This window comes from Pleurodeles waltl, chromosome 9, assembly GCF_031143425.1.
Source record: "Pleurodeles waltl isolate 20211129_DDA chromosome 9, aPleWal1.hap1.20221129, whole genome shotgun sequence".
Classification (NCBI taxonomy): domain Eukaryota; kingdom Metazoa; phylum Chordata; class Amphibia; order Caudata; family Salamandridae; genus Pleurodeles; species Pleurodeles waltl.
Genome location: NC_090448.1, coordinates 1,050,084,073 through 1,050,107,646, shown reverse-complemented (window position 1 = coordinate 1,050,107,646; position 23,574 = coordinate 1,050,084,073). Strand labels below are relative to the sequence as shown.

The 23,574-nt window shown below is 45.1% G+C and overlaps 1 protein-coding gene across 1 annotated transcript in view; it reads right to left on the bottom strand.

The window, feature by feature from the left end:
- PYGL (glycogen phosphorylase L) overlaps positions 1-23,574 on the bottom strand; it is a 141,523-nt gene that overhangs the window by 93,238 nt on the left and 24,711 nt on the right. The window contains exons 2-3 of the mRNA XM_069208675.1: positions 16,044-16,302; positions 6,095-6,196 (exon numbers count right to left, since the gene is read on the bottom strand). Of these exons, the coding sequence (XP_069064776.1) occupies positions 6,095-6,196; positions 16,044-16,302 (361 nt within the window). The remainder of the gene's footprint in view (positions 1-6,094; positions 6,197-16,043; positions 16,303-23,574) is intronic.

Sequence of the window (23,574 nt, the reverse complement as noted above, 5' to 3'; positions counted from 1 at the left end):
ATTCTGAAAGTGCACTGGAGCCTGCTAACAAGGCCCCAGTGCAAATGCTCTCTCCCTAATAATAGAGATTGTGAATTGCTAAACCCAAGTGGCAAGGTCTTTGTCCAGGCCTGGCTTTAACCAAAGTGGCACCCAGTGAGACAATCGTTTTTGCCTCACCCTCCCCTAATTTCCCCCTCCTCGAATTCCCTCACTACCACCCAGCAAAAGTGCCCATCATCTCTCTATATCCTCTCTTTCACATACATTTAATTGGTTTTAAAGCTGGTTTTATGAATCCACTCAGCTATCCACATAAAAAAACAGATCTATTCTTTGCATAAGGCATATTAACCCTCTGCGCTACTTTATGGTGAATCAAAACTGCCACTAGACAAACCTCCGATCTCTCTCTCTACCAGGAACATTAATCACAAGCGTTATCTTGACTATTTTTGTTGCTGCCTGAAAGCTGGAAGCACAAGGAACACTGTAGCAGGTGTATTAAAATCATGTTTTTACTCAACACCCCCCCCCTCACTTCAGTGTGCCCCCCCCCTTCCAGGGCATCACCCAGTGTGGCTGCACCAGTTGCACTGCTCCAAAGCCATCACTGAATTTGACCCCCTTTTAAGTCCCTGATATGTGGTACACAGGGCATGGGAGTTAAGGGGTCACCAGGGTCCAAAGCTCTGATTGTGCCAACCTGAGCGACCCAAGCAAAAGATGACAGCATTCCACTGCAGACTGCAGGAGCAGTGCAAACTTCTCAAACTCGACTCTGCCCTCATCATGTGCAGCAAAGACAAAACACTATTTTTAATATATGCCATTTACCCCCGAGGTAGGGCTCTTGAGCCCAGGAGGCAGGGTGTATTATATTAAAGAGGTGGACATATCAGTGCAAGCTTATATGTTCCTATAGTAGCCTCTTTACATTAAGGGCTAATATAAGTGGTCAGGGGGCCATAGGCTAACAAGGGCTGGCACCTGGGCACCCCGAGGTCTCTCACTCCATTATGGTCCTACTGAAAAGTGTCATATTTGGAATAAAGTCAGGTTTGATGCACCAAGGTGGCTACTGTAGACATTGGCCACCTGGTTACCCCAGCCTTTCTTATCACTAGCTAGCAACCTGTGGCTTCTGCCAAGACAGGAATCTGATCCCCTGCCCGGAGGACTGAATACTCCCAGGAGTCAGAAACAAAGGCCGGCCTGAGTAGGAGGCGTCATCTCCCTTCCTGACAGGATGGCTAGTGAAGTGGCACTACAAGGCGGTGAGCTTCAAAGTCCACACCACCTTTGATATGCAAGTACGCTGTCCCCCAGAGGAGGACAAAGCCATCTCCCTGGGCACATTTGTATCCAGGCAGGTGGGAAAATTAGATAGTCAAGAGGTGTACACCCCCAGAAGGCTAACCACACCCACAGGGTGGGCTACCTGGTCTGTACAGTTGAAGCTGGGTTCTGCATAAAAAAATAAATTTAAAAAAAATAAATAAAAAAAATAAAAAAACGCAAAATGAAGGGTTCGCTGTAGAAAAGGTAACACCCCCAGACAAGGTTACCGTGGGGAGGATTGGCCGTTTAAGCTAGTAGCACATTGGCTACTTGCACCCACACCTCTAAATCTAGGATTTAAGGTGCTCCCCTGCACCAGATCCTCAGATCTGACAAACCTGCATCGAAGGGCAAAGACAAGACTTGTGATTCCAGCTTCAGGACCTGCACAAAGAAAAAGCACAATACTCTGAACCTGTGGCAACCATCCTGCAACTGCACAACCACGCCTTGTCCTGGAACAGAGACCGGCTCCAAAGCAAAGAGGAACCACTTTGCAAACCAAAGACAGCTCTAGAACCCCTCAGGACTAGAGGTACTAGTCCCCTGCAGCCCGCACGTAAATCACAGAAACAAAGAACGACTGGCCATTGGTCCTGCTGAGGGACCATTCAAAAGTAAACGTCTAGTGTACTCTGGGAAATGTAGTCCTGACCTCCAGCAAGTTTCAGACACCTCCTGTTTTTCCCCCCTAGACTCCATGACAAAGTGACCGTATGCTGTTTTTGCGATTACCAAAGCTTGTTGGTGACCAGCTAGGCTACCACTAATCTTATTTGGCACTGCACTTTGAGGGAACTCTGCAGCTTCTTGAACCATCCACCCCAGTGGCCTCGTTGTGGAGCTTTTGCATCAGTTTCCTCACCAGCATCATCTAAGCAACAAAACCAGCACCTGGGTCATCCAAGATCGCTCTGCACCCAGGCCCTATGAACTGACTGTCAAGACCCGGTTGTGACCCACATCATATTATCCCCTACTGGCTTCCACTGGACTCTCCAAGTGACCGAGCGTCACTAGTGTTTTTTTCCCACTGACATCAATGTTAACGTTTTGCAAGAATAAACTGGGCAGATTTATTTTCGCTTCTGAAATCCATAACTCTGGTTATACTTATCCGAGTGACTTTGTTGTGGTGTGTAAAATGCTATAAAATCTGCTCTAGTTTTATAAATTGGTACTGGATTTCTTTCAAGTTGTATCAATTACTGATCGTCCATTAGTGCTCTGAAAGGCTTAACCCATGTCCCTCTAGTAAAGCCTGACTGCTCTGTGCCACACTACCAGAACTGACCTAGGAGTTTTTTTTTGTGTGAATCCAAAGGACCCAGTTTGGGGTAAATTGAAGGAATTGAAGCCTAACCAGCATCACCATATAATACTCAACTTTCTTACAATAACTCCCTGTTAGAAATGAGGTCTAGTTGGCAGTTTGTTTGCACCCCGTCCAAATAGGGACCCTCACTCTAGTCAGGATAAGGGAAATACCCGCTTAGATAACTCCTGCTCACCCCCTTGGTAGCTTGGCACGAGCAGTCAGGCTTATCTCAGAAGCAATGTGTAAAGCATTTGCACATAACACACAGTAATAAGTGAAAACACTACAAAAGGACACCACACCAGCTTTAGAAAAATAGCTACTATTTATCTATTTAAAACAAGACCAGATACGATAAAAATCCAACCTACAGTAAGAAAAATATGAATTTTGCAAGATTTACTCAAAACTACAGTTCCTTGAAGTCGATAGCGCCACCTGGGGCCATCACAACGTCGTGATCAACAAAACCAACAGTTCAGGCTGGCCGCAGCATTGCGGGTCAGCTACGGTGTCGGGAAGACCTGCAAGCAGTACCTTGGATTTGCAGGGCGTTGTGATCCTCGCGGTGCGCTCCGGAGAACGGCGTCACTGACGTCGCTGTGTCGGTTTCAGAGTCGGTGCAGGAATCGTTGGGCCCTTTAGGTCCCACGCATTGCAGATCAAACTCCAGGCTGCTGAAGTCCGATGCACTGGCATAGATGGCGTCGGGGCTGTGGTGCAAAGTGGGACAATGCGACGTACAGTACCCACAAGTCACGGTGCAGACTCGGTGATGGCGTCCAGCGGCGTCGGAGAGACCATGGCTGCGGTGTGAAATGGGGCGGAGCGACGTGCGGTGTCCGCAGGTCACGGTGCAGGCAGCGGCATCGTTGCTGAAGCGCCATCATCGGTAGACCCAAGCCAGCGATGCGGAATGGGACGGTGCTTCGTGACCCTCACGAGCAGTGTCCACAGGCCACGGTGCAGGCAGGATGCCTGGTGACGACGACACAGGAGTCGATGGTGCTGGCGTCAGTGGACCAGGGCTGCGGTGCGGGATGGGACGGGGCTTCGTGTACCTCACGAGTGGTGTACACAGGCCATGGTGCAGGCAGCAGTGCCAGTGTCAGCAGGAGCGGTGTTGCCGGGGATGCCCAGGCTGCGGTGTGAGCAGGTGATGCCCGAGTGCGGGGCCCACAGGTCGCGGTGCGAGCAGCGGCTCGGTGAAGTCATCCGATGACGGTGTCGGGGAGACTAGGGTCGCGGTGCGAAGCGGGGCACTGCGACTCCATGTGGCGTCGGCAGGTCACGGTGCAGGCCAGCGGCGTCGCTGTGGTTTCTCCTCTTGAACACAAAACACACCGTTCCCAGTGCTGCAGGTCGAGGAAACTGAAGTCTTTGGTGTCCCTGAGACTTCCAACAGGAGGCAAGCTCTACTCAAAGACCTTGGAGAATTTTCTCAAGCAGGACATACAGCAAAGTTCACCCTTTGCACTCTTTTCAGGCAGAAGCAGCAACTGCAGGCCAGTACAGCAAAGCAACGCAGCCAAGAGACAGTACTCCTCCTTCAGCTCTTCTCCTGGGCAGAGGTTCCTCTGGATTCCAGAAAGATTCTAGAAGTCTGGGGATTTGGGTCTTCTTATACCCAGTTCTGCCTTTGAAGTTGGCAAACTTCAAAGCAAAGTCTCAAGTGTTTCCAGTATCCTTCCTTGTCCAGGCCAGGCCCCAGACGCACACCAGGGGGTCGACAACTGCTTTGTGTGAGGGCAGGCATAGTCCTTTCAGGTGTGAACGACCACTCCTCCCTCCTCTCTAGCTCAGATGGCTCATCAGAATATGCAGGCTACACCCCGCCCCCTTCTGTGTCACTGTCTAGAGAGGTGCAGAACAGCCCAACTGTCAAACTGACCCAGACAGACAATCCACAAACAGGCACAGTCACAGAATGGTATAAGCAAGAAAATGCCTACTTTCTAAAAGTGGTATTTTCAAACAGACAATTTAAAAAACAACTTCACTAAAAGAAGTATTTTTAAATTGTGAGTTCAGGGACCCTAAACTCCACATGTGTATCTGCTCTCAAAGGGACTCTGCACTTTAAGGATATTTAAAGGCAGCCCCCATGTTAACCTATGAGAGAGATAGGCCTTGCACAGTGAAAACTGAATTTGGCAGTATTTCACTGTTAGGACATATAAAACACACTAGTATATGTTCTACCTTAAACATACACTGCACCCTGCCCCTGGGGCTACCTAGGGCCTACCTTAGGGGTGCCTTGCATGTAGTAAAAAAGAAGGTTGAGGCCTGGCAAGTGGGTACACTTGCCAAGTCGAATTGGCAGTTTAAAACTGCACACACAGACACTACAGTGGCAGGTCTGAGCAATGTTTACAGGCCTACTAATGTGGGTGGCACAACCAGTGCTGCAGGCCCACTAGTAGCATTTGATTTACAGGCCCTGGGCACCTCTAGTGCACTTTACTAGGGACTTACCAGTAATTCAAATATGCCAATCATGGATAAACCAATCAACACCCCAATTTCTATAGGGAGCACTTGCACTTTAGCACTGATTAGCAGTGGTAAAGTGCACAGAGACAATAAACCAGCAAGAACAGACCTAAAAAAATAGGAGGAAGAAGGCAAAAGGTTTGGGGATAACCTTGCAAAAAGGGCCATTTCCAACACTCCCTGAAACACATAGAAACTAGCAGCTCTTCAAGAATTAGTCATGCATGAGTGCCCAAACATCACAGCCAACAGCATTGCAAGCTTCAATTATCCACAATTAGCTTGAGCGATGCTGGTAATGTCACATCACCACCTGGTCACTGATTATCTGAGCAATATGGTCCCAAAAGGAGGAGGCCTCAGGCCAGTGCTTGGTTTGTCCAGGCCCTAAGACAACAGAAGGTGGTGAGGAAGAGTAGGGGAATAAGGGAGAGAATTGGGCAGGAGAGAAGACAGTTACAAGAATGGAATGGGAGAAGGTGTAACAAAGGTGTACAGAGGAGAATGAGGGGAGGAGAGAAGGGTGAAAGGTGGAGGAGGAGAAAAGAGGAAAGGGGTGTGAGAAGAAATAAAGGAAGGGTGGTGAAGAAGGCACAAGATGGAATTGGTGGGGATGGAAAAGAGGGGATGAAGGAAGTTAGAAGGGTGGGGGACAAGAAGATGGAAGGGAGTAAAAATTGATTAGGAGAAAGCAAAGATTAAGAAGGAAGAAAGGAATTAAAAAGTGTGGTAGAAGAAGAAAGTAGTTGAAGGAGGGAGAGGGAAGGAGATGAAGGATTGGGATAAGGACAGGGAAAGGAAAGTGGGGAGTAAAATCGAAGGACAAGAATGGAAGGAAAGGAGAAGGATACAAGACAGAAGAGGAAATGAAAAAATTACATAGAGTTCTATCACAATCTGAGACATCTGAACTCAAAGTCCTGCAGAACAAAGTAGGGTTTCTGGCAGGACGCGTCGTACCTGGTAAATGGCTTCATCACAGGCATTCTGTAACCCCAGGTTGATCATGGTGTTCTGTAGGGTGCGGCCCATGTAGAATTCCAGGGAAAGGTAGTAGGTTCTCTGGAACAGACAACCAGAAAGATGCTATTGCAAGAAAGAAAGGCAAAGCCACAAATGTACAATATCAGACAGCTACAATATATGGATGAGAAAAAGCAAGATTTCAACGGGCTAATGTGTCAGGTCAGTGACGCCACAGCCAAATTAGGTCAAGGAACAAGGATGGAAAGGGCATCACACCACAGCCAAGGCCACAATCCCAACCAAGCAATTTGGGAGGTGCACTTCCCACGAACTCATGTGAAATGTGCAAGTACTATGAGGCAAGAGACGGGAAGACCTTGTTAAGCCAGATTAAAGAGAGGAAGGTTATAGGTTTCTGAATGGTTTATAGTTTCACTATGTATGGACCTGTGCTTCATCAGTTTCAGTGAAAAGGGATAGAAATGTCACTGGGACCTGTTTACGAACATGCCATTTTAGGCACCAGATAATTTCATGAGCTTCAGACATTTTATTGAGTCAAACCACCAACTGCATTATCGAAGTTGTAGCCCAATTACACGCCAGTTAAACCTGTTGGACTCCTGAAAAGGATCGTACAGTATGTAAGGCCTGTGTACTCCATTACAGTGCAAGAGGTGCAGTATCCCTCAATGGCCATCCACCCAATGATGCAACAGGCATCAATAATAAACATATTTGGAAATCATGTACGCAACTGCTGCAGCATTTGTGTCCTGTGAAAGAAACATTTAGCTTGACTTAAAGGATTCGTGCAAAGTCACAAAAACAGGAGGAAGCAAAAGGTAAGACACTATCTGCCCCTTCCACCATCACCACCCTCTTAAGATAACATCCCCAGAACCATCCATTGTGCTGGGGAAACGAAGTGTAGGCTGCAATAACGTCAAGGATGCAGCAACAGGCTGTACTTCTACTCCTCATCTTTTATTCCCGTCACCATCCTTATTCGTTATCATTACAGTGTTCAAGTCGCCCTATCGGTGTCTTATCGCTTTCTATGCTTACTTAATCACCAAGCACATTGGATGTCACAATTGCCATATTCTTTCTGCTATCTATCTTCGTGTGCTCTCATCCCCATACTTTCTCTGTATGGTGGTCTGTGGTAGGAGAGACTATCCTAAACGTAATCACACAAATGCATGAGTTTGTGCCAGAGACCAGCAGAATAAAAAAAATATAAAAAAATTGTGAGGCTTCTTCATTCCCACTTTTTTGTTCTGGGACAAATAAAAAAAAGCCATTAGGAGGGACCTAAGACCTATACCTTACAGAGTCTGACTGGCAGGCACAACATCCATTGTCAATTCTGGCACTTTAGCCACAATGGAGAATGCAAAAAACAGACTTAGCCAAGGCTTCGGACAACCTCGCCCTTGCACCTCAGGACCGCACCATCACTATTCAGAAGAGAACTAAAGGCCGAAATGTTCGAATGATCATTCATCCATGCAGCAGCCTACAGCTCCAGGGCCGCAAGACCCTCACAGGTGATTTCCTGTTCTCTCTAATTGTTTGACTGATGAATATCACTTCCATCTGTGAAGTACCAACACATGGGATGAAACAGTATCAATGTTGGGACCCAACACCAGGTAGCATCTTTATTTAGAACTACAGGGTGCTGGGGCACGGATATCCAAGGATATGATTAAAAACATTCTGAAGACAGTAATCAGAGCCTAATTACCCCAACTGTCTGCTTTAGCCAACATGTTTCTGCCCCCTTTATAAGCCTAAAGCGGTCTGGGGGTTTCGTCAGGGGTGGGGATCCCTAAACTCTAAACCCAGGGAGTTATACCGAAGGGACAAAAAGTCACTACTGTCTTTTAATCATATCCTTGGACACCACCAATAAAGGTGAATTACACCGGTAGTCCAGGACATTTTTTTTTTTTTTTTTTTTTTTTAAACTTCGCTCTTGATCCCTGACTCTATCCAGTAGTCCTTTATATAAGAACTCCCTCTGGTGCAAGTTTTACCTAGAGGTTAAGTCCACCCTGGTGGCATTGTACTACCAGGGTGGGGAGAGGTGGTCAAGAATGAAGCATGACAGTGTGTGAGACCACTTCTCCCATTAAGAAGATATTCTGGCACATAGCCTAGAGCAACATTCTTGAGACGAATCGCGATAAATCATTTCGCTTATCAGGAGTTGACAAAAAGTCACACTTCGAGTTCAACGCCACCACATTGCTTGTGATTAGTATTTTTGGTGGGAGGACATGTGGTTCGCTTTCCTCTATTTCCTTCGACTACAATTAATAAACAAATAAAAAAAAAATGGCAACCAGTCTTCTAAAACTCAAAGCAATCTTAAAAACAATTAATTTGAGCTAGTGGACTGTTTCATCATTATATGAAAAACATCTAAGAAAGCCATCAATTTACTAATAAAAGCAGACGATTGCCACATAAAACAACTTCTCGCCACCTCTACTGTTTTTATACTCATTTCAATGAAGGAGGCTCACAGGTATTGTTACCTTAAGGCTAGCAGTTTTGGGCAAAGACAAATAATGTGTTCTAAATTTTTTACTTTATAAATGCATAATCTGCGTCCACTCAAAAGAGAAAACTAAAACTGGGAAGCTGACCAACTGATGTTTCTTGTTTTTTCAGGATCTACATTTAGGTTTTTTTTTTATTATTTGTTTTTTTTTTTGGTATTGTTACATAAATAAAACAATTATTAGGACTAATGCAGTGCAGTAGTTTTAGTGGTTTCCTTTGATGTAAAAAAAAAAAAAAAAATTATATTATATATATATATATAAAAAACTATATCAATTAACTCTGCAATAAAAGTTTTTGATCTGAGATATCTGTACGTGTGTGAAAAGTTGGATTTTTATCATCCTGAAAGCAGAGAATTCATGTAGTAAATATCCCTGTGGGTCAACTAGATCTTACACTTCAATTAAGAGATTATACAGTCTACACTTGCATTAAAAAAACGAACTAAATTCCATATTCAAGCATTTACTCTCTCACTCCAATCACGCAAATACAAAAACGCTCCTTGCAAACATATGATTTGGCTTCTGAAACAGCCATTTCCTGCCCAGTCAAATCCTGGCATCTGATGCCATCAACAAGCCCAAGCCAGTTTTTTTCTGACAATATCAAGCAAAGCAAACTACTTTTATAAAAGTAAATCTGAAAGGTGTGTAGCTGCATGTTTCTGGGTTTTGCCTTTCTTGTGCCTTTTGTCCATGCTCCCTGGACACTGGCCCAGGTAGGTTGCGTGTTATCATATATTTATTACATTGGTCCTTGTGGTGTACATGCGCACCCACTGCGTATGTATGTAGTTCCCAAACATGTCAACATGTAAGCTCTCTGTGAAACTCGCCACGACCAGCTAGTTTGTAATTATAATGTTTTTTTTTCCCCCCAATTGAGCATGTTCCCCACATGGATCTCGGAGGACTTTGCAAAAATCAAGGAATCAAGCTTTGCCTCTGAAATTTACTAGCGTCTAGGAGGCCATGGAATGCAAAAGCGCCAAATTTTCCACAAGGAAGTTGTAAATCGGAGCACTCAGTTTGAGGAGTCTTAGCAGAGTCTTCTCTGCGGTATTCCAAGTAGGAGCTTCTTGCCAACTGCAGCCACCTCAGATAATGGGTTTATAGCAAAGGCAGGGCAACTGCAGACCTTGGTCACTGGGGATATGGATATTTTTTATTGCGAGCATGTGTCATGTAAAAAAAAAAAAAAAAAGCCTCTGCGTATCCTAGGTGGCCATATTTGTTTGTGGCTTGTAGTCAATGAAGAAAGTTTAAGATCATCCCTGTATCTAAGGGCAAAACTACATATATCTTTCCCATTCAGTGAATGGGTTTGGATCTGGAATACACAGCAAGACTTTGAATATTACTTATGCGGGAGTTTAGTAAAATTACAGTTGGTTAAATGAGTTTTCCTTGTAGTAGGACTTAGAAACCTTCCCTGGAGGTAGATACAATAATGGATGCTGCTAAATGGGAAGAATTAAAAAAATAGGCGGACATAGTGGCCTTGGCAAGTCTTTAGTTGAGATGACAGTCAATAATAGAAAATCAATTAAAAACTGTGCAGAGCCCTTGCATTCCTTTACCCCATATGCATGTTCTTTCCGGCCACCACTGTACTCTTCGGCAGTCCTGTTGACCACACTTCTCTTGAAAAATCTGTAGCCTTCCTTTTCAACCCTTTGTCAATGTCTCGCAGAATTTAAAAGGACTACAGTGCTCCTGTATTTTATTCAGTGGACTGCACAGTAAGAAATCTCTCAAGTACTCTTTCACAAATACAAGTTGCAATACAATGTACTCTCCCCGGTGACATCATGGATGCCATCAGTAACCTGTGTGCTCTTTGGTGGACACAATCTTTTGGCCTTTGGATTATTCAAACGTCTGGTTGCCCTTTCCTTTATTTAAGTCAGGAGGGATCTTATACAGCATGCCCTCTACTCTGATGCTCTTATAAGCAGAAAAGCAAAGACGTAAGCCTTGAAGGCTTCTTCCAACTAAGTCGACTAGGATGGTTTTGCTTGCAGGACAAATTCACGCCTTGCCTCATCTACTCCAGTTACTGCGGTGCAGCTTTTTCACTGCAAATTAAAGACTTAAAAAAAAGTCACATCTTCTTGAATGGAATATCGTATAATGCACAACAAAACATTTTTCAAAAAAAATAGCTGCTGAGTCAGTGTTTCACAAGGCTATGCCAAGTTCAGCAGCAGGAAGGTTAATCCACTCAGGTGCGTCTCTGGTCCAACTGCCATGCTATGAAGCTTACCTTGTGCCCGGCAGGTGAAATACAAACACCAGAGACACTCCCAAAACACTTGCTAAATACTGTGCTGAAAGATTAATTACAGAGATTCGAAGTCATTCACTACATCTCCATACTTTTCGTCACCCCAACCTAAAAACAGGCAAGACACACTGATAACTGCATGCACTGGGGCAATCTTAAAATCCATGATCTAATGGAATGTGAACTCAAGTTACAAGAAATAAAGGCAAACAGGTGAAATTTAACTACACAAAAATGGGGTACTGATCACTGAATTATACCTAATGATTAGCTGAGTAATGTTAGAACGAGTATATAAGGCTGTGTAACAGGAATCATATTCCATGTTTTGATGCATGCGCCATCATAACTAACGTAGCGTTCCAAGGTTGAAGGGATTGGATCCTGTTAACAGGCAGGCCTGGATTAAGAAGCTTCTTTCTGCGTGAGCAAGAATGACCAGTTGTGATTTTGTGTGCCATGAGACTAGGAAAACAGCCAAAGCTGGACGTAAAAATGGCTTCTCAGTGTCCAAGGCTTAGAGTTCACTTACATTTCTGTAAATATCGGCCCCATAACTGGAATGATTTTTAAAAACACATTCAGATCATAGTGTAGACTCACATGGAATTGCTGGTTGCTTGACATGCATAAGATTATCCTTCTACGAGAGCAGAACTCGCCTCAGCAAACATACGTCAGTTTGCCTTGAACAACAGACTTAAAGTACTTGATCAGCCGGAGGGCAGATGGGAACCTAATGGGCAAATACTGCAACGGCTGACCACATACAAGTGGTTAAACTTGGGTGACGTTCAAAAACGGGGTTTAAGATACTCATCTACACACAGACTTTTGTCCACAGGGGTTAGTATCCTGTCCTAGAAGACTGTGGTCTTTCTGCGGAGAAGAGACATTCACTCTGATAAATGCATCTGCTCCCCCCCCACCCCAACACCAACACCCCCCCCCGTACCCGGTAATCAATCCTGGCCCTTTAACTTTTCAATAAGTAGGTTGAAGCCTTTGAGCATTTCTAACCAGCTCGGGAGCTCAGCGCCATCCCAATGCAGACAATGCCTAGATATACCTTAGAGTCTCTGCCAATTCTGAGCATACAAACTTACTCTTCTGTCAATCCAACATCCAAAAGTGGATAAAAGATAAACTCCTAAAATTAAATTAATCTAAAAATTGAAGTTCTCTTACTCTCTTCGAGACCTGACTCCCAGGTGAACCAATATTAGCTACACACAACTCATCTGGACTCATCCTCAAATCCCTGAATCTGCCAAATCCCTAAGCATCTTATTAGACAAGAAACTCAATACTGAAACCCAGGTAAAGAATCTGGCAAAAGAAGCCCTTTCTCAACTCTCAATAATAAATCATTTAAAGTCATTAGGTTTTCCTACAACCTAATGGCTTAAAAACGGATGTGCAATCTCTCATAATTTCCTAACCGGGCTATGGAAATGCTTTCCTCAACAGCATACCATAGAAAAGTCTTACATCACTGAAGCTGGTATTGCATGCTGCAGCCAGACGGTTAACAAACTTGTGTAAATAAAACCGCATCGAACCAGTCCTCTTCTCATAAATGGCTCTCAATAGAGGAAAGGTCAGTTTACAAAACCACCTGTGCTATAGTGCTTACTAGCCCTGACAAAGCGCTGAAACGTAACCCAAAGCGTTTAGCAACCCAAAAGGATTAGCATAGGTATATATAGCACTACACCTGAATACCCCAAGTATCTCGCACATAAATTGACCATCACAGGGCACGACTGTACAGTCAGAAGGAAAGCAATTATTTGCTTCAGTGCAAAAGTTTTAGGAATATCTAATCCACGGTTTTGCCTTAAATAGGGACCCCCCTACCGGTGCCCATTAGACTGCCTTAACCCTTCAATCTAGGTCAACATTCCTTGACATCCCACTCTATACCAGATTCCCCTCTCTATGCTACCTGGCGTACCTTTTTCCCTTTACAGTAAATAATTCTAAATCGAAGACCTGGTTTAGAAAGATTACATTTTCGAAAATGTAAGTGTTTTATATGAGTTTAGGTAAACGATTACAGTCAAAACTGGATATTGTCTTTCAAAGATGAAACCTTATTATTCTGATTCCTAGTCCTTGTAGTTTATTTAATGTCTTAGATTACTGATTTTGTAAACTCACTTTGTAACCTCATAAAAATACAGGATACAGGTCCTTTTGATGTTTTTCCTCTGTGCATATTGTATTTTGCATCTGTGTAGCTGTGAGGTGCTATATTGCCTTTCTCGTCACAGCCATACAAGAATTTCCACATAAACAGTGGCACATTTAGGGGGTGTCTATAAACCACATGGGTGGAGACCAGAGAATCAGTGAAAGAAAATGATTCTGGGAAACAGCCTCCTTCCAGACCTCTGGGAATGTCCTAGTGACAAAGCTAAACATACCCAGGGTCCATACCTGGTCCCTGGTTTAGGATCATACAATGTGTCACTGTGGATCCAGGATGGCCGCCCTAGATGTTCCTGTATTTGTTTTCCATTTATTGAAATGCAAGTAGGAACAAAATATTTCCCAGCATGAAACTCAGTTTGCAACGTCAAACCTTCTTTATGTGCGTCCTTGTGGGTAACAAAAGTGAAAAAGTGCTGCAGTAAAAAGAAAGTGCTTTTATTCCACTTTGAGATGAAAGACTGGCGCAGAGCATTTGGATCTTCCGTTCACATGTTTGGGATCATACATATTCTAAGCAGATGTGCTGGCCCTTGCCCGACTGCTGGATTGTTTAACCTTGACAACCCATTTTTAGAGGTCTTTGCAGCCCAGTCTCCACCACTGTGTGCATCAGGGAAGCTTCCAAGATAAACAGGATTCCTTCCTTCATTAACTGGAGCACAATGGGATACATTTATGTGCGATTTAAAGGAACGGTTCTACTTTTATGTGGAGGTGGAAAGTTAGACTTCCTAAGGGCCAGGAAGGCCATCACACGGACACTCTTTCAACCACTGGCCCTTCATTCAACAAATCGATGTATGTATGCATAATGTACTTCTGTAGTGTGAACCTAGCCAAAAGTTAGCAGAGCACTGTACAGGTGCATTCTGGGTGATATAGTCTCCTCAGTTCAAGTCGCCCAATTCAACTAACCAATCTGAAAACTTCTAAAACAAACCCCATAACTGAAAAATCCGCGTCCACAAAGCAGGACCCCTGTCATCCTTAAAGATGTTTATTAACATACCTAAGGAACCTGCATGCTGTGAGTCTAGCAAAGCACCCTGGATTTCTGGTCGGCACATCTGCCCATCCCCTTGGTTAACTTTGTCAACCATTTATCATACCATAAATCATGGGATTAGCTTACAACCATCCTCCAATTCCCCCCCCCCCCCCCCCCCACCATCTGGTTAGACCAGTGGTCTTCAAACTTTTAACGCTGCTCCCCCCCCCCCCTTCGAAAACAAAAATCATTGGGCCCCCTTCCACTTTTGTAACAATTCTATTAAATTGGCAATGTTTAAATATGTCTAGACTTTGTTTTTAAAATGTTGCAATTACGCTCGGTTACTGTTTTAATAACGCAATACAAGGTGCCAAATATACTATTCTGGTCCAGCAGGCCTTACTAACATGTAAAAGTATCCACAGTGTGATTATTCCAGCTTGGATATACACGACGAAACATGGCAGTGATGGCCCATTACAGAGTGGTTTACTGCTGCTCATCTTTAACTGCTTAAAAAACGCCCTGTTATCAGCATGATGCTTCTTTTGGCCAGAACCATGCGCCCCTCCTCACCCGCCCCCCCCCCCTTCGGGATCATTTCAGGACCCCCAATTTGAATACCCCTGGGTTAGACAGTCCAATATCTACCACGAGGTTATTCATAATTTAGTAACTCGGGGATTAGAAATGCCCAACAGCCAATTTACAAGACAACTGTTTAGCTTGGGTCAAAATGCCAACACACCTCCACCCCTTGCAGGGATATAGCCAATGTGTCATAGACCCTAGTGCATGAAGGACATGGCCGGCCCTCTGACCAGTCTCTGGACTGTGAAATACAACAATCGATTTTAAAACCTTTATGTTACAAATACAGTGCGTTTAAAACGATGATCAGCCCAATTTAGCAAACTCACCTCCGGATGTATTTGTGTGCCGCACTTTGTACATTTTTTTAAATCATTGTTACCAATTTATTAGCATTACACTTATATAGAGATTGTTGATGTTCCAACAATGACCGAAGACTGTATATATTGTTGATCTCTGATGCGATCTAAATCAATAAATTGGAACTGTAACCAGGGTTCAGTGTGCCCTCCAGGCCTGTGGGGCCCAATTCCACCGCACCTGCTGCACCAAAGGATTACTGCGCCCCTGACACCTAAGAGTCGTCCTCACCAGCAAACGCATCACTTTTCCGACCCGTGCAGCCCGGATTCACAGGTTTACGGTCCCTACTCATATGCAAGGTCACTTCCCCCAGCTCGCCCTCCACTCATCCTTTGCCCATGGGGTCACGCTCGCAGTGCATTACTAGAGTGATGGGTCCCGAGCCGCCTCCGCGGTTGAAGGTAATCACGAGACCAGCACCCCTCATTAAGCCCTACCCGTCACCATAGGGTTTGGCTTTTAGCAAAAGTTCAAGGCTCAGGACCACGACCACTTAAGCTCTCGCTCATAGGAAGGGGGTGCTCCCTGCCCACCCTCATCTTGAGGTCATCCTCGTACTAGTGCTGCTGGGGGTGGGCCCTAATTACATGGTCGGTCTCAAAGAGGTACTGCACGGTCACGCCAGTCCCGCTGCAACCCCCCCCCCCACCCCTCCTATGTTCCGCTCCCCCGCCTCAGGACCCCAATAATCAACAAGGCGGGTCGCGAGGAAACTATGGGCCCCGATGCAACCAGGAAACCTGCCCCCCCCCCCCCCCCCCCCTACCGTTGCTTGTATAGCAAACACAATAAGACCCAGGCGGCCCCTCGGGCCTCTGCCAGGGTGCCACTGCACCTGCTGCATCCTCGACAGCCACTCCCCAGGGGGAGTAACCACAGGGCCACAGGAGCCCGGCCTCGCGCGCTCACCTTGGGGTCGTGCTCGTAGTAGTACTGCTGGGTGCGGATCCACCGGCCCACCAGGTGGTCGCGCACGGTGTGCGCCAGGGCGAAGTAATAGTCCCGCGGGGTGGCCACATTGCGGTCCTTGACCAGGGTGAAGTGCAGGTGCCGGTTGAAGCCCTTCTTCAGCTCGGACACGTTCTCCACGCCCACGATGCCGCGGATGCTGATCTGTTTCCGCTTCTCCTGGTCCGTCAGGGGCCGCTGCGACATCTTGGACTCGAGGCTGGCGGTGGCAAGAGACAGATAAGTGCAAGAAGCAGCCCAAGCAGAGACTTTTTATGGGAAGTTGAAGTCCACTTCCCCCTCCCCGCGCGCCGGGTCCCGCCCTCCGCCCCTCCCACTGGTCGATCCCTGAAAGCCAAAGCCCAATTCACAGCTTGCGCGAGGCTGTACGTGCCCGTGGGATGTGGTAACACGGAGGCGACAGCCACTCCCACCCCTGCTGTCAGCCTGTCATCTGGGGCAGTGCAAACTCTAGGCGAGGACTGGGCTACAGGGACATTCCATTTTTACACTTAAAATGTGTACATCTGTCATAGACAGTCCAGTGGGGCTCTGGAGGAGTCATTTGCATTTCAGGTGAAGCCGTGGCCCGGCCGCACACGCCGGCTGTGTCGTAGCGCAGCCCGCAGCGAGGGCTCCTTGATGCCCTTCCGCTTGCCCACACTTCAGTTTTGTTTTTTAAGTTTCGCAAAGAAAAAGTGCCAAAAGTGCCCCTCGGCTACCCTCCCCGAGCTGATTTGTTCCTCGGTCACGCCCACGGCACAAACTCCCGGAAGACATCACTACCGTCGAACTTGGCCTTATTTAGTCCTTGCAAGAGAGGTGTGGAAGGGGAAATGAAGTTCAGAGGAGGAAGGCCGGGGATGAAAAGAAAGTTTGCTAAAGAGGAGGGCAGAGGGGAAGGGTGGATAAAGTAATGCGATCGGATAAGAGGGAAGGAGAGAGAAGTTGAGAGGATCGCGACAGAGGCGCTCACCTCAGAACCCATCTTGCTGCGTTCGCCGTCGAGTATCATCATCGCGAGGGGCCCAGTAGTTGGAAGTCGCCATAGAATAAATGTGTAACAGTTTGCAAGTGTTACATGTTGCAAAGCAGCTGCGTTATATTTCGCAACAATAACAAAACATCGGATGGCAAGGGAGTGGAAGGGGCGTTAGGACACACCTTCGAAGAACTTGTGGGCAGAGTAACCTTTAGATCATAGTCAGAATTACTTGCGGGGACCCCCTTTACTGTTCTGGAACAATCACAAGTATCGAGTGTCATTTTTCTGGAAGATCCTGCATTTTAAAACACATCAGGCCATTGGTCTTGGTAAAAGAAGACTTAACAGCTTGCTGTTTAAGTAGATTTCTTTAGTTAATTCTTATGCGTACTGTTTTCCTCCGAGTCCAGATGACTTAAGTAGTAAAACATCCTACCCACAAATTAGGTCATATACAAGATCCAGTCTTCTCCAATATTAATGATCTCATTAATGATACTCCGATCCCTATGGGTTGGTCCGGTCACTATCTAGTACCATTCTCCCTTAACATCACTATGGAAACAGAGAAACAATTGCATTTGGTAAACTTAAAGAAATGTTGGTCTAGATTAGATGCCAAAAGACGGGAAAATGCCTTAGTAAACTCAACATTAACAAGAGAAAGCGGAGAGGAAGAGAAACACAAATGTTGAGGGCTGGTTTAGAGGCTCTCTGGATCCAGTGATCCCTAGGAAAATGACTAAAAGAGGCCGCCCTGCAAACCGCCCACCCTAGAACGCCACCAACCTTAGTGATTTTCCAAAGACAGAAGCAACAAAAAAAAGTTGAAAGACTGGAGAAAAAGATATGATGGGCCATTTATGGTATCTTACAAAAATGCCATCAGAGAAGCAAGGATATCACATTTCAGCAATATAATAAAAACAAAATGCCCCAAACACTTCGAAGGAACTGTTTAAAATAGTGAACAGTTTTATAAAGGCAGCAAAAACTCAAAATGGGCCTATACCCTCAGTCGAGTGGAGTACACTAGCTCAATTCTTTTTTAGGAAAGGTGAATAATATCCTTCTGATCCTTCCTATAAGTACTAATATCGACCAGCGTAATAACGTAGCAGGAGCTTCTCACAGTCGTACACTTACAGTGTTCTCTGAACTTCACAATGAGACAACTAAAGAGATCCTCAACACAATTAAATAAGGATCTTCACTGGACATTGCCCCATCTGACATCCTAAGAAGGGGGGGAACTTAACACTAGTTGAACTGACTGATCTCAAATACTCACTAGAAAGTGGCATGGTTCCACGAGCATGGGAACAGGAGGTAGTAAAACTTCTCTTGAAAAAGCCAGTCCTTTGATGGTGGAAAACTATTGCCCCATTTCTCTCCTCCCTGGGGTGATTCAGGGTCTCAAAAATGTGAATAAACTCCTTTTTACCCACCTAGAAACTCATTCGACTCTGCATCCTACCCAGGGAGTGTTTAGGCCTTTGTAATAGTACTGAAACAGCCCTTTTTATTCACAACTGAAGAATTAAGATTAGTCTTGGAGCAAGGCAGCTCAGCAGCATTGAGCTTACTAAATCTCAGTGCCACCTTTGATACAATATTCCATCCAGGCCTCATTCAGAGAATGATGGAGGCAGGACTAAATGGAATTGCCCTAAAACGGCTGACCGACTTTTAAAGTCGAGGAGAAGCATCCAAGTTCAAGTGGACTCCTTATCCACAACCTTTGCACTAAGTTGGGAGTGCACCAGGGATCTTCGCTGAGTCCCACCCATTTTAAACTTTATGTAGCCTTTTGTTAGAAATTGTGCAAACATATGGGTTTGCCCTTGTGTTGTATGCGGACAACACTCAAATCATCCTCTCGCTATTCACAGATACCAGGGAGGCCTCACAGCAGCTACACACTTTTCTCAAACAAGCTACTAGCAGAATATCGAATAGTCATCTAAAACTGAATGGAGATAAAACAGAGGTGTTGGTGGCAGGAAACAAACCGTCCCTCTGAAATGAACTTAGCTGACCAAATGGGCTAGAAGGCTTCCAGTACCTGCATCATCTGTGAAAAGTTTAGGCTACTGGATTGATGAAAGGCTCACTATGGAAATACAGGCTAAGAAATTGGCAGCATGCTGCTCCGGACTTCTTCGCACCTTAAGAAAGTTCTTGAGGTGGCTTCCAATCAAACTGCACAGAGTAGACGTTGAGGGCTTCATCAATTTGCGCTTGGACTATGGGGACTCTCTCTGTTTAGGCAGCCCTAAATATGTAACTAACCAACTACAGATATTATAAAATGCAACAGCACACATGCTTTTTAGAATACCCAAGCGCACCTCAGCTGCCCCTGCACTGGCAGCTAGTTCAGAAAAGAATTCAATTTAAGTCTTTATGCCTGGTCCATCGAGCAGAACAGGGAAAAGGACCTTTGCCAATTCAACATCTAATCTTCCCCTATGTCCCCAAATGAACCCTATGTTCTGAGGGGCAAACCGTTCTCTGGGTTCCTAGGATCAAGAAAGAAGTGGTGGAAACTCATTTAGATTTCTAGAACTATTTGTAGAACTAATTTACAGGGATATGATTCTTTTTGAGTTAGAAAAATGCCATTCTATAGCCTTTCCTTTCACATACACTCTACCGCAGCAAGATTGTCATACAGTTCACTGTAAAGGATCCTCTCACTTTGCGATCAGAAAAAATAAAAGTGAACACCAATAACCTTTTTGAAAGAAAAAGCAGAAATTTACCAGAAAACATAGCATGTCATTTGAACCCGGTCTTTGAATGCATTGCAAATGCAACAAGATATAAACAAACTTCAAAGGTATCTTTATTGCTCATACACCTTCTGAACTAGATCATGGTTGTTTTGGGGGTGCTGCAGAACCGCCTAAACCTCAACTTCCAGTGGCTACGTTGATTCTACTCAGTGGCCTCTGCTGCCCTGTCTGATTTGTCTGATTTTGTTTTATATTTCGTTTTACCCTTTTCCCTAGGTTTTTATTTAGAATGCCTCAGACAAAATTATCCATAAAGTAGTTGCTCTGTCCAATGAGAACTTAGGCCCAAATTTACTAAAGTTTGTACTCATCCAGAGCAACACAGTTTAGTTATACACGCAAACCTTTAACATGGTAAGTACATTGATGCCGTCTTTTGCTTTGAGTTGCATCACTCGAGCACCCCAGCAAAATATTACTAAAGGTGGGCATCACTCTCTTGGTTAACGCCACTACACTGAAAATGATTTCTCATTTCATTTCTGAGCTCTTTCCTCTCCCTTGTTCTTTTTTTTTTTATCTCCCATGCTCCCCTCACCCTTATTGCTTTGTGAAGACCTTTAGATGAATCAAAAGGGGTATTAAAATTAATAAACATCTTATAAAACATTTTTTTATTCAAAGCACTACTCATCTTCTTTCACTTACTGTCTCTTGGCCTCAATCTTGGTCCTACAGTTTCTCTCTGGGTGGTTCTCTCTGCGAGACTCTTTCTGAACTGATAGAGTTGCAGAAGACAGCTCTCGCAGATATGGCAGCAATGACTGAGAATAGGATGTAGTTGCACATTCAAATGGGACAGAGATCTGATGATGAGCTCCGTGGGCCATGTGAGACAAGTTCTTTGAACCCGGACTCCAAGAGTTGATGGAAGGGGACCAGCGCCCGAATTCTGTTGGTAGGCATAGCCTACTTCTTCTTGGTCTGAATGCACTTGATGGCAGGTGTATTGTACCAGAAGTGATATTCCAGCACCATTGCTCTTGAAATAAGGAAGACTGCAAAGGCATTACAGAAATCTTGAGACTAGGGGTTCTTGGGTATTGCAGAGTTTTAGGAGGATCCCATGAAATTCCTTGGTATGGCATTTGGCACAGAGATATGCTTGGGAACGAGTTTTGTTAGGGTGGCTGTTATATTTCTTCAAGTTACATTTAAGTACAGTGAAATCTTCCTTAGTCTTTGATGAGGCAAGGGGTTATAGGTTAATGGTTTGATCATGTGGATATGTTGGAAACAATGAGTCTGTTGACACCTTTGGAAAGCTGGTTGTGAAGCTGCTCCACTTTTTGAGTTGTTTTTCCTACTGCCTATAGGTGGCCTTGCTGGTTACTGTTGCTTTGGTGGATTTTTCATGTGAAGGCAGACAATGGTAGAGATGATGACCTGATCACTCTTGATCAGTGGTTCCCAACCTGTGGTCTGGGGACCCCTGGCATTCTGCAAAGCCTCCTCAGTTAATTATGTAATATTAACAGATTAGGTCCCCAGCTTTAAGTAATGACTCATTTGGGGGGTCCACGGATTCCAATAAGGATTCTATGGGGGTCCCTGGGTTCCAGTAAGGATAAAGTGGGGGTCCAGAGAAGTCAAAAGGTTGGGAACTACTGCTCTAGATGATGGGGGAGAAGATGACTCCTGGTAATGTCATTTAGTCCTGACAAAGAAGAAATTGCATCCACTGTGTTGTAGGTATGTGTGGAGGAATAAGACATGTTGAGAAATAAGAGCTTCTAGATAAGCTAAGAAGGATTATAGTTGGAGGGGGGCAGGGGTGGCTAATCAAAAATGAGGTTCAGGTGATTCAGGATACATAGGCATTTTTAGTTTAAGGTGATTCTAGAGATAGCACCAAGAAGGAGTTTATGAAGGCTTTCTTCTTTGTTGGAGACCTATAAATATTCAGGAAAGAGCAAGAGGACATAGACAAGGGTGAAAATGAACTTGAAGTGATTTGGATTCAGTCAGAATGTATACTTGAAAACTTGATGTCTGCGAATCAATCAGGATTTATAAAGCGTTGTTAATCAGCCGACAGGTTATCCAGGTGCTTGCAGGTACCGAAGGATTATTTGAACAGCCAGGTCTTGAGGGCCATTCAGAATTCCGGAAATTAAGTGATGGTCCGGAGGTGCATAGGGAGGTTGTTCCAGGTTTTTGCTGCAATGTGAGAAAAGAAGCATCCTCCACTTCTGGTTCGGCAGTAACAGGGAGTATGGGTTAGTGAAAGAGAGGCAGAGCATAATCTTCAAAAGTTGGTGGAAGTTCAGGCAGTGGTTAATGTACGCAAGTCCTTGGTTGTGTAGAGCCTGGTGTGCATGGGTCAGCAGCCTGAATTGGTATCTCTTCTGTATGGGGAGCCAGTAGAGAGTTGCCTGAGGTGGGGTCAGATGTGTGTTTGTCGGGGAAGGCCGAGGAGGAGTCTGGCTGCGCCGTTCTGTATGGTCTGAATGCTCTGTAGGAGGTGTGCGGTGATTCCTACATAGAGGGCGTTGCCGTAGTCCAGTCGGCTGGGGATGAGGGTCTTTGTCACCGTGTGTCTCATGTGTAGGGGTAGCCACTTGAAGATCTTACATAGCACATGCAAAGTGAGGCGGAGGAGACGGCATTGATAATAAGTCCTGTACATGTCTGTAACAAGTCCTTTATGGTGGTTTCAAATCTCCCCTCAATAGGCGGTTTCTTTGTAGGTTCCATAATTGGAGGGATTGTCTTATGCAGAACTGAGATGCATTGTCTCCTAATCAAGGGTAAGTGTTGAAAAGTACGTCAAAAGACAGATATCAGAAAGGTTTATTTGTTGTTAAATATGTTCCTTTCATTTCACAAAAACAAATTAAAATACACTATATTAACAATAAACATGGTGCACCTTACATACAAAATTAGCAACAGGCTATTTTTGAAATTGGGCCCTTTCCCACTCCCTAAAAGAGGCATTTCCACAAGGAGTAGATTGTGCAGTACCCATTTTAAGTTTAAAAATGTTCATTTTCAAATCATCATTATATAGAAACCCATGGGTAGACACATAGGCTCCCATTATGAGTATGGCAGGCGGCAGAGACTGCCCACCAAACTTGTCCCGCCATCAGGCTGCCTGAACACCGCCCGCCCTACTAAGAGTTCACCGTAGGGCCGGCGGGCGGAAACTGCGTTTCCGTCCGCTGGCCCTGCAGTGAACAGGGTCTTAACATTGACGCCGGCTCGTAATCGAGCCAGCACCAATGTGGCGGTGCTGCAAATGCAGCAGCACCAGTCGCCCTTTCCACTGCCCGTAATTCGGGCAGTGGAAAGCGCGACTGGGCGGTCCATGGGAGCCCCTACACTGCCCATGCCAAGTGCATGGCCGGTGCAGGGGCCCCTATATGGCCCCCGGCACCCCCTTTCCGCCAGCCTTTGCATGGTGGGATTACCGCCATGCAAAGGCTGGCGGAAAGGGTACTCGTAGTCTGCCAGGGCAGTGCTGCAAGCATCGCAGCCCTGGTGGATTACAACCACTGAGACCGCCAGGCTGTTGCGACCGTCACCCTTCATAATTAGGGCCCTAGTTTATTTTATTTCTTCTCCATCCCTCTCCCCTACTAACCCATCAAGCAAACCTCTCCAATTCCCGAACTAATTTTCCAAGTTATTATTCATGTGTACTTTGCACAAATGAACCTTCTTGGCCATCACAATTGTGCCACACAAGGAATCACAATAAAGA